The sequence below is a fragment of the Callionymus lyra genome, chromosome 17 (genome assembly GCF_982586985.1).
Source record: "Callionymus lyra chromosome 17, fCalLyr1.hap1.1, whole genome shotgun sequence".
In the NCBI taxonomy this organism is placed as follows: Eukaryota; Metazoa; Chordata; class Actinopteri; order Syngnathiformes; family Callionymidae; genus Callionymus; species Callionymus lyra.
Genome location: NC_141834.1, coordinates 6039000 through 6055967, shown reverse-complemented (window position 1 = coordinate 6055967; position 16968 = coordinate 6039000). Strand labels below are relative to the sequence as shown.

General features: G+C 39.2%; 1 protein-coding gene across 4 annotated transcripts in view; it reads left to right on the top strand.

The window, feature by feature from the left end:
* The window catches only part of vegfab (vascular endothelial growth factor Ab), an 88569-nt gene extending 84293 nt beyond the window's left edge, over nt 1-4276 (top strand). For all 4 annotated transcript variants that reach the window (XM_087812160.1, XM_087812159.1, XM_087812157.1 and 1 more), the window contains 2 exons: nt 1758-1889; nt 3201-4276. In XM_087812160.1, coding sequence (XP_087668286.1) covers nt 1758-1889; nt 3201-3222 — 154 coding nt within the window. In that variant the 3' untranslated portion in view covers nt 3223-4276. The remainder of the gene's footprint in view (nt 1-1757; nt 1890-3200) is intronic.
* The last annotated feature ends 12692 nt before the right edge of the window (nt 4277-16968 follow it).

Sequence of the window (16968 nt, the reverse complement as noted above, 5' to 3'; positions counted from 1 at the left end):
AAACTGGAAAAAAATTGCAGTTTCTTTGCTGTTCTTTTTGGGTTTTTTTACTGAATATAATAACCAGATGTTTTATATTCATATTTTGTAGCTTTTAATTGGTGGTGGAGTCAATTTTTTTTTTATGCTGGTGGTTGGAAAATCAATGTCAGTGAACCATAATTATGTTGGTTTTAATTTTCAATGACATTTGTATAATCTGAATTATTTATATTTGGTAATCGTGACATTAAATTAAATAATCCAAGATTAGAAAAAACGTTATGATTAGATAATAATGACGTAGTCGTGACCAAAATTCTTATACTTGCAATATAACCTATATTTGGGTCATATTTAATTGAAGTTTTCCAGTAAATCCATTTACAAACATTTTCATCACAGTTGAGGTAAATCGTAGACGACATCCCAGTTTCAAAAACACGATAAAGCCACACTTTTCCTTCAACTAAGAACCAACAGCGTCAACATATTCCTTGATGTCTGCCTTTAAAATCCAATATTATTTTATCATATTTGCTATATCTTTTTGGTTTAAATTCTATTTATTCTTCAGTTCACCTTGAGCAAGAGTTCATATCCACAATACAAATGGTCTTCTTCATTTTCAAGGGTGCTACTTGACCTCAGCAGTGCCATCTAAAGGCCTGGCATACGTACTGCACTGAATATAGTCAGTTTCTTGGAAGTGGCTAATGTTTCAAGTCGGTCTTGTATTGACACACTTCCACTGTCTCTCCTGGCTGACCTGAAACTGCGACCTACTGTAGGCGCCTGGACCTAAAAATACCTGGAGAGCCATTTAAAAAAAAAATCCTCACTCTTTACTCAAATGGCCTTTAAGTTTTTTCTTATTTTCCCGTCACACGTCTTAAAAAGCGACTCTGCCCGTAAACATGGTCACGCCATGCGTCGACAGCAGCCCTCACAAGAAACAGTCTTGTCTGATGGATCGCCGAAACACATAAACAGATCGTAGATCAGTGAGTCGTCACCGGCATGGCTCTGATCCGGTATCTTCTCTGGGATGAGATGGATTATAATCTGTGTTGAGTCTGTGCCGCTTTGCTGTGTCTCCTCTTCTTTTTCCCCTCTATTCATCTTTCCCCCAAAACAGGTTTGTGAATTCTTCTGGTACTTTTTTTTTTTTATGTAACGTGTGCCGATAGCGGTGATTGTGATCTGTTGCTTTTGTATTTGTGGCTCGGGGAAGAGTTGTAAACCATCTGAACATTTGAGAAGAATCTCTGTTTTTTTTTGTGTGTCACAACAAAAACACGCCATGTTTTATCCTTCATTCACGAAAGACGATCTGGTGTTACCCACGGAAAACAATGTGTAAGCTTCTCTCGTCCTTGAAAGCACTTTCAGTCTGTTGTTAAAAAGTTAGTTTCACTCAATAAAATGAAACCTTTTTTTTTCAACGAAAACTGAGAGTCTTCTTCGGTCTGTCCCGCCGTCCTGTCGCCGTCTGAGCTGCATGAACGCCTTTTGAAGCATTTGCTCGTGCATGTCTTGAACTAACAGCGGTCCAATCAAAGCGGGCGAGTCCGGAGGGCGTGCGCCCGGGTCATTTTACCTGCTTGTATATTTTGCCTGCTCAGTGGGAAATCGGTGTGCAATGCTAACCGGCGCGCGGGGTCGACTCCCCGTGGGACGCATCTCTGGAAGACGAACAAAAAAAAAAAAAAAAAAAGGGTCGCGACCCCGAGTGTGACCCCGGTCTTGATGATAACCCCCTGCTCTCTGTTCCGCAGCGTCTGTGAGCCGTGCACAGACCGGAGGAAGCGTTTATTCGTGCAGGACCCCGTCACCTGCCGGTGTTCATGCAAACACACAGACGAATACTGTAAAGATCGCCAACTAGAGCTCAACGAGAGGACCTGCAAGTAAGTCGAAACCTTTACAAGGGCAAGTCCGTTTTTTTTTTCCTAATTAGATTCGAGCGCGACGTACACCTTGTGGTGGTTTCTAAGTTTAAAACGCCACGGCACGCGTTGCTTATTCTATGTGGAGCTGGCGTGTCCTCCAGGCACCTTCTTGGGTTTCCTGTGGGCACCTCGGTTTCCTCCCGCAGACCAAAAACATGCAGATAAGGTCAATTAGAGACTGCAAACAGAGCTTGTAATTCTGCACTTTCCGTGGAACCTTTCCTAAATACCCCGAAGGGTCGACTACAGAGAGAACATTTCCCAACTGTTGGATCTCAATCAAAGAAAACTTCGATCTGCTCAACATCAGCCCGGATTACACAACAGACAGGAATGGATGCTATTTCAGTGGATTTAGATGTTTAAGATATATGTGTGTATTAGCTACTGGAAACCACTCATCCAGATGATTGGCATGAAAAACGTCGATTTTGGCGCCTCGATTGTTGGGCGACGCGAACCATTACCGCCGAGCGAAGGCGAAACCAAACAAGCTCATCGTAGCAACAGTACCCGTCGCAACATGCATTCCAACGGCAATGTTACTTCTAGTAACAAGTTTTTTTGGTGTTGCTAGTGATTCAAACTGTGAAATATTTGGGGGATTTTTTCTTAATTACCCTCGTTTATTGAAGGGGTTACATCATCGAAATCTCGCAATAGTTATTGTTAAAAGTATGAATTTGCAATCCCTTTTGACAAGCTTCTCTCTAATGGTGACCTGGACTTTGCCGCCCAGCCAACCAATCACAGCTGTCGTTCCATGACATCACACAGTGACATTGAAGTAGAATTTTAAATACAGCATTGTTGTGACCAATCAGCCGTCACTAAATAGAGCAGTGTGTAGAAAGGCATCATGGGAGTATATGTTTTTTTTTTTAATCATTTGTATTAGAAGTTGCGGTATATACTGTTGCTACTTCGCCTTCTCTCTGCACTCCATTTTCCTCCCAATCTGTCCTGCAAATCTTCGTCATAATATATTTATGAATAATGGTAATAATTGTTCCATAAACATTTTACTAAGAACAGTAAGAATGCATTAAAAATCAACAAAAGTCTCCATTGGTTTCATGGAATAACAAAACAGTTTATGTGAAACTGGTTAAATACTTTTACAAGTCCACAATAATACTATATAAGTCATGTTTTTGAAGCCAGAAATATTAATGGTTCCTCGGCGTGCTCGTGGTCTCAACCTCCCACTGAAAGTGTCTTGACGTCCCTGTTGCGTCGGTGACCAAAACTCTCTCTCTGCCTCCTCAGATGTGACAAGCCCAGAAGATGAGAGACGTGTCGGCGCCAGATGTGCAAGATGAAGTAATATTTTTGACAGCACTTTTTTTTTTTTTTTTTTCCTTCTGTTCCGTGGAGACCATTCCCCTCTTCCCACCCACCCAACCCCCCCCCACACCCGACCTGACGGAGGAGCAGACTGATACATCTCCTCTCCCAGTGTGTACATAGTCTACCAGTACAGAGTTGTTATGCTGCTACAAATCAACTAACTAAACCCCCGGAGTTAAAAAAAAAGAAGACTAACCAGCTTGTGACGCAGGTGTAAGTGTTGTTAATTCCTCATATGCAATCATTTCACTGGATCTACTGTGGCTGAGAGTGGGATTTCAAGGTGTTCTGAGGCGCAGCAGGACCTGGAACTTTTTCCTTGGCGGATGTGGACACAGCGCCGACACCGTGCCACTAAAGGGATACTGGCACTTGGATGTTGCATGGAAACCACTGAGAGCATCTTTTTACTGTAGGTCGATTCCATTTGAGAAGAAAACTGTGCCTCATCATGTACTTTTGAGTGCTTTATAAATTATTTTTTTGGCTTCCTGCGTCTCCGGGCGAGGGGGGTCATGTAGGTAGCGAGTCTAACAGAATCCGTCGATTTCATATCTTTTTCTCAATATACGACATATCTCTATGCCTTAGTTCAGTCTAGATAAATTATAATGTTATAGAGTATTTTTCAGTATTCAGTCTCTTTTCCTCTATTTAATTTGGTCTATTTATATATGCAGTGTTGTGTATCTGTGGCTGTCTCTGCGTCCGCCCCCTGCTCACTGATGGCCTAGCTTTAGTTCCCTCAAATCAGTAATCATTTTTTAACATTCCCTCGATCATGACGCCGCTGATGTGTAGAGTCGGGCTCATGCGTTCACGTCGCTCGTCCGTGTGTGTTTCAGCCGGAATTTCTGCTTCTTTCCACGTAACCTCGAATTGGAGAAACATTTGTGCCATCAGTCTTATATTCGCTTTTCTGTGTCACTACTATTAACCTCTTTCCTGTATTTATTTCAAGATGATATTGTTTTCTATAAAATAAGGAAAATGTTGCCATTGTTGTTTCTGTGTACATTTTATTTTAGTGTATATGTTCCTATAATTCCTATCATCTGGGTAAACTCAGCAGTTATATTAAACTTGCATCATAAATAAAAAGTTATTATTTTATATTTAATTTTTAACGTAACACAACAACAATAACTATGATTTTATTTGCAATTGATGAAAAATTGTTGTTGGACAAATCTCACCACAGGACTGACCCCTAAAATTAAATAAATTGAGCACTGAAGTATATATTTATGTTATGTCTTTGGTATGAAATCACTTTTATAATATAGATTTTGAAAATAAAAGTTGCTTGACAATAAAAAAAAGTTGAGCAACAAATGTTACATATAAGCAGTGTTAGTGTATTTGATATTGGTATGATTTAAATAAATATTTTTTATATATTTTATTAAATATAAAAGTTTCACCACCAAAATCAAAAATATGTATAGAAATCAGGAGAAATTTCATTTAAAAATTAATTATGTTTTTATTACATTTTTGTTTGTTTTATTTTTGCTTTAATTACACAAAAATATCTTCCATCATCTTGTAAATTAAGAAATACATATGTTTCGTATTCAGAAAATCTTTCATGCGCCTTTTATTTTAAAAGTAAAAAGCATGGCATAGCAATCAACTAAACATGTGTCATCTCGTGAAAATTAAAAATATATATTTTCTCATAATTTAAAATGTATTAATTCATGATTTTTTTTAATACTTTGAATGTGTATTTGAAATGCATCAATTTAGCTTCTACGACACTTGTAAAGGACTATGCAGCTTATCATGGTGTTTATGAGAAAAATAATTTATTCAAAAACAATCTTTTAGTGTAAGGATTTGTAATGTTATTCTACATATTAACATATAATCTTGTCGTCTGATATAGCAGTTGCTGTTATATCTATTTATATATAATTTAGTTGTGTTGCCGTGTATTTATTTGAGTCACATTATTAAGTCAAAGGGATGGAAAAATGTCCAAGTAGTTGTTTTTTTTTCAATCCTCATCTTTCCTGCCAATCTGCTGATTCCCTTACTCAGCAAAAACGGCAAAATGAGCTTTCGTGCTCACGCGCAAGATTTACCCTTCCAGCTCGACCCATGAGCAACACAACGCTGACGAAAAACTCCTGCCACATTGTCGTCGCTAAACGAAAACACAAACGGCAATAATTCACTTCCAGATATTTGGATTAGCAACTTGCTCGCTGACACTTTAACAGTAGCTGATCTCCCGGCCCCCCGGGTTCAAATCTAAACCTTCTAAATTCAGATTAAGTGGAGGTTCTGGGATCTATGGCCTTGTTTGTTTTGAGTCCGGCTCCCTCTTAGCTTCATTGCCTGCTCTTTCTGGCCGGATTAGCGCCTGTGTGGCATTAATGCCGCCGTGCTAACGCTGCGCTTCCCCCCCGAACTCAGGCTCTTTACGTGCATACCGAAATATAAAGCACAGCATATAATCCCTGTAAATTGTGGGGCCCCTTTCTTTGGGTAAAACACCCCAAAGAATGTCATAAACCACCTAATCTCTGATTTAGCAAGAGCTCAGAAATAAGGGAGCTAGCTAGCCGCCAGACTGTTCAACTTATTGTGCTGGAAAAATATCCGTCTGGAAGGTTTTGTGAAATATTAATTAAATAAATCTTAAATTTCTGGTTTATGAGCGAAGGTTTTTAACCAGCAGCGGATATTCAGAGGGAATCTATTCTATCAAGATGGAACCTATTTAACTTGTTAGCTTGAATTGCTAACTTTATGCCTTCAACTGTAAACGCTTTGCTTTTCTTTTAGCACTTTCTCCACTTACAATATCTTTCCGTGTCCTCACATTAGTCCACCGTCACTCCCGAGCACACGGATTATGCCCAGTGGTTGCTGGTATGCCTCCACGTGGTCATCCTAGCCTATTTGCACCAAACGCTATGCCAAGTGCTGCTCATGTTACCTCATGTGATGCCTCCGAGCGCTTATGTTACATCTTCAAGCATTCAAACTCGTGCCTACGCCTCACATGAACTCTTGTTTTTTTTATGTATCGCTCTTATTGCAAGTGTTCAAATCTACCAGTTTAACTTCTATAAAATGCAAAGGGTTTAGCTACCAAGCTAACACCGTAGCGCTGACTTGTTTTTCCATATCAGCCCATTGTTTATATTTATTACATTATTGAGACTTGGATTTTACATCTGAAAAATGTTAACTTAAATAGGTAGATAAAATGTCTAAGGCGTATGTAAAGAGCAAGTCCTGTACTGTGTCTCAAATTGCATACTTGCAAACTCAAAGTTAGTATTTTTAGTGCGTAAGTGCGTCTCAATTCTTAGTATGCGAAATTTAGTGTGTACTAAAACGCCCACAACACTGAGTATGGTTCGATGGACACTATCCACCCTAAACGGCTGCCATCTGAGTGAGGTTGTAAACTGAAGTTACGTCATATATAAATGCATATATATTCATATACTTACAGGTGCATGTTCAGCAGCAGGAGGAGGATGACACGTCTTCGCTGCTGATACCAGCTTAAATATCTCACAAATATTTCGAGTCCCAAACTTGCAAAACGTGCTGCCAGCAGGTGTCGGCGATAGCGTTCAAACAGCTGGTTACAATCATCGTTGAATAGAAGTAGAAGAAGAGGCTGTCGCGTCATTTCCTGTTAGTGCGTAGCTGCAGTGTTTGATTTTATCTGTTGAGAATTTGCGTACTAGTTAGTATGTACACTATCCTGATGCATACCAACTTCTAGTATACTAAGAGAAGTATGCGATTTGAGACACAGCACTGGTTACCATCGGAAATACATATTTTCGACAGGTAATCCTCTTCATAGATCAGCGGCTAAAGTGAAAACTATGGCGTTTAAAAGCCTTAAATCCAACCCCCTTCCTCAGAGTCTCACCTGAAGCCACGCCTCCAGAACACAGCGACGCACAAGGTTTGTTCCCGAGAGGTCGTGGACGTCGACAAGGATCAATTCATTAACGTGATAGTTCACCCAAAATCCAAATTTCACTCATTTTCTACTCGCCCTCATGTCGTCTAAGGGTTGGGATATTAGAGAAAAATGTACGTTAATTTTAATGCAGCGACTGATGCTAAGTGTACAGAGTACTTCCTGTCTGTATCTTCTGCTAAAAACAAACTTAAAGTATAGACTTACTTTGATTTTTTTCGAGGACAATTCATCATGTTTGGATACAAGAGGGACGTAACAGACGAGCACGATGAAGATATTTGGATGTTTTTTTGGGACAACTGAGCTCCAGTTGCTACATTAAAATGAACAAACATTTTTGTCTATAACTCTAAAAAGGAACTGATTCCCCTGAAAATAATCCTAACCCTTAGAAAACACGTAAAATAACGTTTTGATAAAGTTTTAAAACTCCACTATAACCCATTCCCCTGTTTTCTCTTCTTTTAACAAACAGACGAAAACACAACACTGCAGAAAAAAACTGAGCGAATACTCATCTCCATCGGCCAAGGCCATGTCAAGTATGAAATCATAATATAAATACATATGAGCCCCAGATACCCATGACATGATAGAGTTGGATGTCATAAGCAGACAGACCTAATCAGCAAGGTCTTTGTGAGGGTTGGTCTACGATACCTCATGGTTCTACTGGCGAAAACATTGGGAGGAAAAGAACAGGAGTGGTAGTTTTTCCCCATTAAAATGTCTGATTATAAATAAAACCTTTAAATCCTATCAGGAATTTGAGGAATTCTCTGAATCGTAGATGCTATCAAAAGATCGACTGATTCCCCAAAAAAGGGTTTATTGGGGACCATAGATGGAGACAAGATCTCAACAACAATCATGAAGGACATGTCTTCCCAACATGTGTCCAGAAATAGGAGGCGTTATGGTAGAGATTCAAGGAAGTACAAGGAGGGACCTCTTCTGACCGCCGGGTCTGGATGGGTTCTGAGGGTCACGGGATTCCCGAAGAAAAACCGTCGCCCTTTGAGAGCAAGACTCTAGATAAGCCTGAGAAAGTTATATTTGGGTCTCCCTGCTTCAACTGCCCCTGCGACCTGGCCACGGATAAGCGAGTTGGCATTTGGATAAGATTATTTTCTTATCACCTCGTCGGCTTTGGACGGAAAAAGAATTTGAATTGAGTAAAGTTCCAGATAGCAAGGAACTCAGGATCAATAAAAGATCTTACATAATGTCAGAAACACCGACTGTCGAGATCACTGATGGTGGACGGATCTCGTCTTTGGCCCCTAAAGGGAGTGACCGCGAAGACAGGAGGAAAACCCGAGGGCGTCTTAAGATCCGAGGCGGCTGACGTGCGTCCCAGCATGCAAATGACCTCCGCTCGGATCAGCCGTTGGCAAGAAGCCGTTCCCGGGGCGTGTCGGCGAGTCAGGTGTGATATGTGCTCATTCACACGTAGTCCTAGAGCCTTCTGATCTATATTTACCCATGTTTCCCACCCACTGAAAAATATCCGTCACCGGTCATGAGGAACCGGACCAGGGGTGGGAGGGGGGTCGAGGAAAAGGGGGGGTAAGATGGAAATCAGTTTAAAGAGGGATCAGTGGTTCTGGGTGGAAAAGAGACTAATTGAGCAGGAGGAGGGAGGGGGGGTGAGAGGTGGGTAAGCGGATGAAGGTTGGATTGAAGGGTGATGGAGGTCTTACCCAAGATCAAGAACGAGGGGCGACTGAGAACTTTCTCATCTTCTATCAAGATGTACAAAAGCTTCCCATCGCTCATTTAGTCCTTTAAAGTTCACTCTCATCGAACGGATCTGGACAAAGTGTGGCCTGAAGTCATGGTCGTTGGACTGGATTGACGCGACCCTCCTGAGGTTCACAGTAAACTTGCGAGACAGATTTTTCAAATATGTCTTTATAATTCTAAATTCAACTGTTAATGCATTTTGTTAAAATTCTTTGTTTTAGTTCAATTTTTCTTCTTGTGGGTATTAATCTTTCTTATAATGTATATTAAAATGATCAGTTTGCTTAGTTTGCTTTACTTTATATCATCATGGCAAATTTATTTTTGTCAAACTTTGTTCAATAAACCAACATCATTTATTTATTAATTCATTTATGAATTTATTCTTACTATTATTTGTCTATTTTCCAGTAGCAGATGTGGATAAAGTGCGACCCAAAGACACTGCCTGGTTGTTTTTTTGTATTTATCATGAGATCCAACCTTTAAATTGACTTTTTAAATCTTTTTTTTAAGAAATCAGTACTATTTCGATTGATTGTTTTGATCAGACGCTTCAGACGAACACCATGGAGGTATTTGGATTTTGGTTCTTTAAGTTTGTCTTTTTTGACCAAAGATGAAGACGAAGACAACTGAGCTCCAGTCGCTACACTAAAATGAACAAACATTTGTGTCTACAACTCTAAAAAGGAACAGATTACTCTGAAAATAATCCCAACCCTTAGTCGACATGAGTGAGTAGAAAATAAGTGAAGTTTTGAATAAAGGATGATCTATCGTTTTATTTACTTGACATTTTTCAATTACTTTATTTTTATTTTGAATTCAACACAGGCTCTTAATTCTCTTGAATCACCTTCTCCGGCTGCAGCTCAAACACCTCAAGGCATCATCACCGTGACCATCCCACTGCTGACACCACTGTCGTCGTCAAGAAAAGCCTTCGATAATGAAGGTGTTCCATTAATGCGCTCGACGTCAATATGTCACATGGTTGAGAAACTGCCGCCATAAAACAGGATAAAGTGAAAACATGTGACCACGGTGTAAAGGCCAAACACGTATTAGTTCATCGGCCGTAATCTGTGGAGTTTATGCAACACTTACGGCAGAACATCGAGGCAATGAAGAGCAGCTGTCGCCCTCTTAAGTAACGGTTCATCTGACAATTCGATTTATTAACGGGGTTTTTTCTGCGCGTTGGTCAGTTTTCTTGGCCGGGAGCGCCGCGACCTCCTCCCTGGAGCCGGCCTGTCGATCGAGAGGTTGCCAGACGACAACAATATTTAACAGAAAGCTAACAGAAGGGAACAAGGCTTCTCATGTAACTGTCCGCAGCAAACTAAATAAACAAGCGTTTCCCCCCCGACTGTCAAACGCAGATCTGCAACAAAAGCCAGACTCCGCGTTTTCTGTGTCAATTATTGTGAGAAATCGGGCGAGAACGTGAGCCGGTGGGATTACGGGGCGAGGCGGAAAGGATCCGGGCTTATGTGGGTGTCCTTGTGCGAGACAGGCCGGGCCTTGTTTGGAGGATCTGCGAGGGCTCAGGGTCGAAGGAAGTGGCAGATCTTTCCAGCGTCCAATCAATGGCAAATTACCCAGAACAAGCGAGGAGGCCGACTTCAGCGAGCGTGACATTTCTGGATGGAGATAAAGTGAAAGAATGATTTGAAGGTCTAAACAGCCATTAAATGGGTCAGAGATCCTGGCAGAGGCTTGGGTCCTGCCCCAAAGTGCATGAAAAGAATAGTGAAACCCGACTCGTATAATCCCAAAGTCCACCAGGACGCCCAGTCAGCAGATCTGCACATGCTCGGGCTGCAGTTATTGTTTGACACCTTATCTGCTGCTTCCACTTGTGATGCTGCAGAAGCGGCTCCAGGAGACTTCGCTTCATTGTGACGCCGGCGCTAAAAATACGAGCGGGATTAAAAAGCGGAAAGTTAAAAATAGACGTCGGGTACATGCTCTTGAGAGGCGTCGCGGTTCAGCACATCACGGGTCCGTATACACTCGTCTCTGGTGTGTTTCACAGACTCCTCCGCAGTGTAAATATTAACCTGCCTCTAACGTATACAACGGTAAACCTACAGTTTCACGCTCAATCACGTGTCGACCTTCATGAACTCGTTTATAAGTCCAGAAGAAAAAAAAAAAAAAACGTCCATGTCGAGCTACATGAGGCGATAAAAACCCGAACGGACTGACATGAAATAAAGCTTTTCCCGAAGGAGGAATTGTGTTTCCACTTCATCCAGGAAACACAAAATCCACAGCAGGCAGCGCGAAACACAATTCCTAAAGAGAATACAACCCCCCACCCCGCCTTGGGGTGAGACAGCAAAACCACAGAGCAGGAGTCACAACCTCAAAGAAGGAGAAAACTCCCAAACTAAATAAATAAGGATTATTGGATTATTTTTGACTCATTTGGGAATTTTGTCAGGGCTCGGCACAGAAAGCCAAACTATCTCGATCGTCTCTCTTGTCACTGACCTCCTCCACGAACCCAAAAGCGTCTCTTCCTCTCCTTTTTTAACAGGTGTCAGTATTCTAGCTTTCCTAGTTGTTGTTGTTTTGTAACCTGTGTGTCATAACTGGGTCAATGTGACCCAAAGGCCCAAACAACTAATGTGTTTGGGGTATCCCTTGTGTAGTCTCTGTCAGTCAAGGTGAACGACCTCCCTGGCTTCCAGAAATACATATGCAGTGGTGGAGGTCAAAGATGTTTGTTTTTGGGCCTTCAGGTCAACTTGACCCTGAGATAACACAACAAGGGTTAAAGCAAATCTTTAATCCTATGCTAGCTGGGAAGTACAAAATAAATAATTTTTCTTACGATCTTTTCTGTGAGTAAATTAGTTTTTAAGTTTGTAAATGTGTTTAAATATTTTGTTAATGTGTTTTTTTTTTAATAATTTGTTCATTAATTACAATATTTTAATTTGGTTTTCAGATTTTTTATATTCCCAAAAATAATTTGGAAATTGCTAACAACTAAACGTGTTTGTTTTCCAGCCTTTGGGTCACCTTGACCCGGAGGTAACGCAAGGGTTAAGGGGTTTGTAGTTTGTTTCCAGATTTTCAAAAAAAATAAAAAAGCTTTTTCTTTAATTATTTATTTTCTTCAAGAGTTTTGTTGTGCAAAACCCTAAGAGACGAAAACAGAGACAAGAAAATTAAATTACATGAGCAGGTTCCAGAAATATGTGATTGCAGAGTCAATTAAAGTGAAACTATCACTACTTAAGTTAAACTATTCAGCGGCACTGAACAGGAATGAAAATTGGACCTTGAACCTTACTTTGTTTCTGTTGAGAAACAAAAACAAACTTTGTTTAAAGTTTTATAAACATTAAACAATCCATAATCATTGTTGTTGATGTAGAAACAATATTGACCGGACAAGAAAAACCTAACCCTAGTGCAGACACACAAACACACCCTGAGACAACAAAAACAAAAACTAACATATACATCATAACCAGTAATAAACTAATTCAGGAAGAAGATTTAAAACATGAGAAGAAAGAAGGATTGAAGAAGATCAACAGAAGCGAAATGTAAACAAGGTTTTACAGTGAGATCGTATTCTAAATGTTTTGTTTCTTCCATGTGAACTTGTCAATAAACCAAGTTTATGGTTCTCCTGACGTGTCGCTTGTTAAACGATGAGAAGAACACTCCAGCGATCCTGGATCAAAGATCTCCTGTGATCTCGCTCTGCTGCTGCAGATACGACTGTTTGGTCGAGCGAGAGAACAAACTTTGACCAGAATGTTTTACTGGCATCAGCTGTCGCAGATAACAAACATGTTGTGACTTTTCCCTCAATGAACCGAAAACTATTCTTAAGCACAGCGGCCTCATTCGAACTACAGAGGCCTGACGTGTCTTCTGCTCAAGAGAATGTACATTTTGACTCATGTGAAGAGTGTGTTGTGGATCTTTGTGTGTAACTTTGTTTCGTCTTATTCAGGTGAACAGAATTTAAATGTGTGTAGAAGCAGTTCAGCCTGAAGAGACTCTGTCCTTTTATTCTTCTCAAGCCTGTAAAGGTTACTCCAGGTACTCCGGATCCTCTCGAAAATAATGCTTATTGTTAATTGTGTGAATGTAAGTCCATGTTTTCTGTCCAGGGTGTCCCTTACTCTAGTCCCCTAAACTAAGTGCGGGGAAACAAATTATTGTCATTGATTTTTGTTTTTTTATTTTTTATTATTATTATTATTTTTACACATTTTATCCAGATAATTGTATTTACAACCTTTTTTTGTTTAATTAGTTGTTTTTGTGTGTTTTTTATTGTAAATTCAGCTCATTTCCAATTCAAAACATCTCCAAATGAATCCATAAATCAACTTATATGATGAGCAAGTATATTATAATTATGTTCACCTTCACTGTCTCTTTGAATTTATTTTGACCAGTGAACACAATACCAAAACACTAGAGTAAATCCTACCTCGAAAACATGGCCTCCAAGTCAATGAACATGGCCAACTGGATAGTTGGCTCTAAGTACATTTATGTTCACATTAATATGCTGACCTATAAATATGCCAGTGTTTAAGGTAAGATAAGAAACATAGGTTAGCGATGTAATAAATTAAACGTCAGATAAAAGTATAAATTATATTGAAGGAAAGTAGTTTGTTTGTGAGTGTTTGTAAAAGAAGGACAAACGCACTGATATTTTTATCCTCCAAAATATTAGAAAAAATGTGCATTACACAATTTTTCACATACTTACTGTTAAGTTACTGTAAATTCACATTTTATTCGGCCCGTGACTTGCTAGCAATGTTAGTTAGTTACCCTTAAACAATTTTGATGAACAAACCATTGAAGGGAGCCTTGGATGTGACACTTAGAAGTCATTCAAGTGGTGAGTCTTTTTTCCTAACTTTACTGTGTATAGACATAAAATCCATGAACACCTTTAATATTCAGTCACATTATTTTCTGGGCAAAGACTATTTGTGTAACATCAGAGTTTGGTTGCGAAACGTTTGGCTGAAGATCGATCTAATTGGTCGAACCAGTACGAGCGAGGAGTGTTAGCAAATTAAGCAAAAACCACATCTAAGACAAGACTGTCAGTCTGGCCAAGTCTTCTCCAACATTGACAAGAACTTTCTTGTTCATTGATTGAAACTCCGGTTTTCTAATTACCCAGTAGTGCGTCAGCATGTGTTTAGTGCGTCTTTAGTGCAGATTGATGGCGCAGTATGTCAACGGGTGGTGTCGCTCTTAGTATTGGGGCGGAATCTAAATATAATCTATTGTGAAAACACTTTTGTCCTGACTTACTCGCATGTTTCCGTAATTCTCTCATCATGACGATGACCAGTCAGAAAGTTAATACTTTAATAAAGTTCTTCCCTGTCAGAAATCTCGGCGAACGAGAGGTTACAATAGCGAGTACGATAGTTTGTAGTAGTAGTATAGTAGTATAGTATAGTGAGATAGATAGTAGATAGTATATACCTGGGAACGAATGCTCCTACCCAGGTGCAAAACAAATAGACTCAAGGACTCATTCATTCCTCAGGCTATTAAATTGTACAATTCTGAGTTCGGGGGCAGGAGTGGAGTGAAAGTATCTGGATGTTCTATTCTATGTTAGTCTTTGTATCCTTTGTCTTTGTTATTTTTCTTTGATCTATGTTCTTTATCTTTAGACTTAGATTGTATCATCTTCTTTCTCTTTATGTTCTTCTTCTTATTTTATTTTGATTTATTTTTTATGAAGATTTGCTGTATTTTCTGTGGCTATTGGAAAAAAAACAATTTCCCGAAGGAGACCTCCTAAGGGATCAATAAAGTTTTACCTTACCTTACCTTAGTACAGCGATAGTTGTAGTATTATAGCGATAATTCCGATTACGATTTATGAGTCCATAATGACGTAATAATGGCTTCCTTCCTCCTCCAGCCAACTGTGATCACGTCCCGCTTTGTTTATACAACAAGATCCTTAGATGTGGAGACTTCTGGGATTGATTACACAAGGTGACACGGTATATTTTTTCTTTTTTTTCCCATTTGATGTCTCACTGTCCAATCGCCTTCAATCAGAATTGACAGTTCCACGAACTAAACATGTGCTTTGTTACAGTTTGTTACCTAATTATGGCTCCTGGTATTCCGTCTTGACGTCAGATGATTTATGAGGAATTATGTTCCTTGTTTACACTCTACTGTACATTTCCTATACATTAGTGACTTCAACGGTGTAAGCAGATTAGATTTAATCGTCTTACTTCGCCATATTTAAGGGCTTCACGTACACAGATTGACGGCTGTCGCCCCCGAAGCTCTGGAAAAAAAAAAAACTCTCCTGGTTTTCTGCCACGTCTCCGGACAACTGCAGCTCGAGATGCTGGACCGGAGCGGTGCATGATGGGAACAACTGGTGCACCACTGGATGTTCCGCGCGTGACGTGACGCGGCGGCAACTGTTGCACGCAGCAGATGTTCCGTCGTCCCAGTAACCAGCTGTTTAATGAAGCAGACCTAATGCTAATGGGAGGTTCTGCTGCTTCCCTCGGTCGGGCTGTTGCCCCGGAGCAGGTTGAACTGGTTGTTCCTTTGACTGTAAAATATAAATCCCAGTGAGAAGTTTCGGCGGGGCCTCGGGCAGTTCAAGTCTTTCTCACTTTCTTGAGTTGATGATTAACTCTAATAAATTCAGAACACTTTGGGAAAGCAACAGATGGACCGGCAAGAGTTTTGATGTGAAACCAGGTTATTATCAACATCTGCTTATGTAATAAACAGATAAACAATCTTCTTATAAGGCATATTACTTCACTTTTTTTTATAGAATACACATTATTTAACATATATTATCAGTCAAAATAAAAAGTTTTCTTTCATTTTGACCATAATGCAACAGAGAGTAGTGTACATGGACTATGATGTTTGCTGATGATATAGAGATTTAGACGATAAGGAGATGGTTTGTGTATGGATGTGATCCTCATGAGGAGTGAAACAATAAAACTGATGCAGAAATGTACCTGACAGCTGAATATGTCCAATTATGAATATGTGTGACTGTATTTCCCGCCACAAAGCCTGAGTATTTCATATTAAAATGTTCAATTTTTGACTTTTGGCTTAACCTAAAGTGATTGATGTTTAAATTTGAGTGTTTTATTAATGTCAAGTGAGTTATCTTTACAATGAAGTTCTTCATCTTTACATTAAACCTTTCATTTAACATTGAAATATTTTATCTTTACATTAAGTGTTTTATATTTACATTAAGTTATATATCTTTACATTTGAATTTTGCACTTACATTAAATGAGTTATCTTTGCATTGAATTGTTAAATATTTATTTATTCTATACCGCATGTGCTTTATATTTACATTTAAGTGTTTTATTTTTACAAAAACGTTTGAATATATTTACATTAAAGTGCTTTATTCGTTATCTTGACCTTGTAGTGTTTTAACTTTACAGTAAGAGTTTCATCCTAATTGGACACCTTCCTTTTCCTCCAAATATATTGATATTAAGTGTATTTATATCAGGTTTACTTAATTTGCTGAGAGTCATTTTGTCATTTATGAAAAGAAAAAAGGACAAAATAAGATAAAACACCATCTTCTTTTCGTTTCCTGTAGCTTGAGATTTTTTGCTCCAACTTTCCATCATATTAAGGCTTTGTTTTTTTTTAAATTTCGAATCTCTCTTTTGGATTAAAAGCCATTTTTATTGGATCACCCCTGGTTTAGCATTAAATCTTACATTTGAGAATAAATTCTGGTGTTGATGGACTGAAGCGTCAGAGCATCACAGTTGGTACGAGGCCAGTGAAAGGTTCTTGCATCAGCAGCAACTGGAATATGACAGAATTTAAAAGATGATTATAACTTAAAATTGAATGAACTTATTTTTTAAGAAGACAATGTCGTTTTCTCAGGTGAAAAATGATGAAAAAAATATTTTAAATAGC